The 3,607-nt window shown below is 39.1% G+C and overlaps 1 protein-coding gene across 1 annotated transcript in view; it reads left to right on the forward strand.

Annotated features, from left to right (window-relative positions):
• Nucleotides 1-860: 860 nt before the first annotated feature.
• The window catches only part of LOC106874520 (neuronal acetylcholine receptor subunit alpha-5), a 45,083-nt gene continuing 42,336 nt past the window's right edge, over nt 861-3,607 (forward strand). Inside the window, exons 1-2 of the mRNA XM_014922275.2 lie at nt 861-1,019; nt 1,854-1,963. Of these exons, the coding sequence (XP_014777761.1) occupies nt 882-1,019; nt 1,854-1,963 (248 nt within the window). The 5' untranslated portion in view covers nt 861-881. The remainder of the gene's footprint in view (nt 1,020-1,853; nt 1,964-3,607) is intronic.

A 3,607-nucleotide genomic window follows, 5' to 3' on the forward strand; every position in this document is an offset into this window, starting at 1 on the left:
GGCACGAATGCCCTGTCAGACGGACTTGTCCTAGGAGCGCGCAGAGTGACGAAACCGTTCTGCACGTCCTCGTTCAGTTTCCGAACATTGCTGACTTGTGGGGCTATGTTGAACAGCTGCTGTCACGTGTGGGACAGATCCGTCTGTCAGCCGAGTCTGTAGTGATGATTGCACGGCCGCCCTCCTTCAATCGGGCAGGCAAGGCAGTTTTCCTTTGCCTGGTGGCTGTGGCGAAAGAGATTGTTTGGTGGGCAAAGCTGAAAAGCATGAGGACAGATACATTCCTCTTTAGTAGAGCCCTCATTGACTTCTTCAAGTTTCACTTGAAAAGGAAATTGAGAGTGGAGAGGGAAGTGCTGTCCCCGAGTGAGTTTATTGAAAGGTGGGTGAAAGTTGCGAAAATGTCAAGAGTGGATGGTGCTTCTCTAAGTGTAAACCTGTAAGTCGCAGAGAAGGAAGCGGAGAGGGCACTTGCTCATAGGGTTTCAGGGAAATCTCGGACAGTGGGGTTCCTCAATTATCCCTAGAGGCGCTTCTGTATCAGGAGGGCCACATCTCTATCATAACCCGCAACCACTTTTTTGTACCTTTATTTGCTATGCATATGTCTCTTCTTTTCCAGTGTATACCATGTATACTTTTTTTTTATCATTTCATTATTATATGTAAACCCTCACACTATATCTGTCTCTGTATTGTTCCCCTCATCCTTCGCCCTTGTGGCAAATAAATGAAATCATCATTATTATTATTATTATTATTATTATTATTATTATTATTATTATTATTATTGTTGTTGTTGTTGTTGTTGTTGTTGTTGTTGTTGTTGTTGTTATTATTATTATTATCTTGCAGAAGAGCAGAAGCTTATAAACGATTTGATGGATATGTATGTGAACACGGCTCGACCTGTCAAACACAACCAAGAGACAATGAATATAACCTTTACAATGACACCAGTAACATTTAGTATTGATGAGACTAACCGAATAATGTCTCTAACATCTTTAGATTCTCTGGTAGGTACCACCTTCAATAACAACAACAACAATAACAAAAGAAAAACTAAAGAATTTTCAATTCATTCAGTTAATGTTGTTATGGTTGGTTTTTGTTGTTGTTGCTGCTGCTGCTGTTGTTGTCGTTGTTGTTGCTGCTGTTGTTGTTGTTGTTGTTGTTGTTGTTGTTGTTGTTGTTGTTGTTAAGACGGCAAGCTGACAGAATGGTTAACATGCCGGACGAAATGCTTAGTGGCATTTCACCCGTCGCTACGTTCTGAGTTCAAATTCCGCCGTGGTCGACTTTGCCCTTCACCTTTTGGGGGTCGATAAATTAAGTACCAGTCAAGTACTGGGGTCTATGTAATCAACTTAACCCTTTCCCCACAATTTCAAACCGTGAGCCTATAGCAGAAAGGATTGTTATTATTATTATTATTATTATTATTATTATTATTATTATTATTATTATTATTATTATTATTATTATTATTATTAAGGCAGCGAGCTGGCAGAATCGTTAGCACACGTCATTTCGTCCGTCTTCATGTTCTGAGTTCAAATTTCTCCATGTTCGACTTTGCCTTTTATCTTTCCGGGGTCAATAAAATAAGTACCAGTTGAGCACTGGGGTCGATGTAATCGACTTTACTCCTTCCCAATACTTGCTGGGTTTGTACTTGTAGAAAGGATCATCCTCCTCATCATCATCGTCATCGTCATCGTCATCTAATGAATAATTGATTGTTACATGAAAGAAAAGACTGAAGTGTGAGTGATATGTTACGTGTTAAAGGTTACACACTAGTGTATCATATGGAGAAATGGATCGATTTGTTTTTTTTTCTATCATAGTCATGGAAGGACCAACTCTTGAAGTGGGATCCAGGTCTTCAAGGAGGTGTTAAAGAGGTTTTCCTCAAACCTAGTGACATATGGACACCAGAACTGGAGCTATTTAATCCGTAAGTAGCATTTCTGTTTTGAAGAAACTATTTTGCGTTATGTTACATAAATATTCTATGTTGATGAAGCTTTTAATGTTTTTTTTTAATTTTTAATTTTTTTTTTTTCTAATAACTGAAGACCTTGTATATGTTTGTTATTTTAGCATAATTACCATATTTCAACAGAATTTAAAGGAACGTGGCTATCTACAGCAGGAAATTAGTTTGCCTGGTGCTCTACTGAATCAGCACCTTACAGACTATTCCACTATTATTTATGATGAGTCCTAATATAGGCGCAAGAAAAGGCAGCCAACTTGCAGAATCGTTAGTATGTCGGGCAAAAATCCTAAGCAACACTCCTACATGCGCAGGAGTGGCTGTGTGGTAAGTAGCTTGCTTACCAACCACATGGTTCGGGGTTCAGTCCCACTGCGTGGCATGTTGGGTAAGTGTCTTCTATTATAGCCTCGGGCCGACCAAAGCCTTGTGAGTGGATTTGGTAGACGGAAACTGAAAGAAGCCCGTCGTATATATGTATATATACATATGTGTGTGTGTGTGTGTGTGTGTGTGTGTGTCCCTAGCATTGCTTGACAACTGATGCTGGTGTGTTTATGTCCTCGTCACCTAGCGGTTCGGCAAAAGAAACCGATAGAATAAGTACTAGGCTTACAAAGAATAAGTTCCGGGGTCGATTTGCTTGACTAAAGGCGGTGCTCCAGCATGGCCGCAGTCAAATGACTGAAACAAGTAAAAGAGTAACATTTCGTCCGGCTTCACGTTCTGAGTTCAAATTCCGCCGAGGTTGACTTTACCTTTCATCGGGCTCGATAAAAAAAAGTAGCAGTTGAATATTGGGGTCGATATAACCGACCTACTCCTCCTTGCGCCTATATTGAAACCAATATAAGCGCAAGGCTACATATTTGAACGGAGGAGTTATGATCGATTTTAATCGAATCCAGTATTTAAATAATATTTTGTCGATCAAGAAATCTTTTATCGATCCGGTATGGATTTAAATCAAACAGGACCTCAACTGAAATACAGTAGCTGAGACAATCGACAGAACTGAAGGTAGGATTTATATGATTTAAATCTACATCAGTATTTGGCTGGAACTTATTTTATCGAACCTGCAATAATGAAAAGTAAATTTTCAGCAGAATTTGAACTTTATAACATAACGAATTATGTAATTAAATAGTGCAAGGCATTTTGTCCACTTCTGTCACTTTACTACCTTTTAATAATACACGTATAATCTATTCCCATTAGAGTTCAGCAGTTGTACCCGTAAGTACTCTGATGGCATATCATTACTGCTAATGCAATATAATTGACTTTCACTAAGGTGTTTAATGCTTTAAATGGTGAGTGTTCTTAGTCGGTGTTTCTCACGGCAGAGACAATTGGTACCCATAAGAGAAATGTCTAATCCGAAGAGAGGAGTTTAGAAAGTGGAAAGGAATTAGAAACGATTTAGGATTTATACAAAATCTTTAAATTTCTATGTGAGGATAAGTGATTCGATTTGATTCTCTGTCTTTCTATTTGTCTGTCTGTTTGTCTGTCTGCTCGTCTGTCTGTCTCTCTCTCCCCCTCTCTCTCTCTCTCTCTCTCTCTCTCTCTCTCTCTCTCTCTCTCTCTCTCTCTCTC

Source organism: Octopus bimaculoides, chromosome 1, assembly GCF_001194135.2.
Source record: "Octopus bimaculoides isolate UCB-OBI-ISO-001 chromosome 1, ASM119413v2, whole genome shotgun sequence".
Taxonomy (NCBI): Eukaryota; Metazoa; Mollusca; class Cephalopoda; order Octopoda; family Octopodidae; genus Octopus; species Octopus bimaculoides.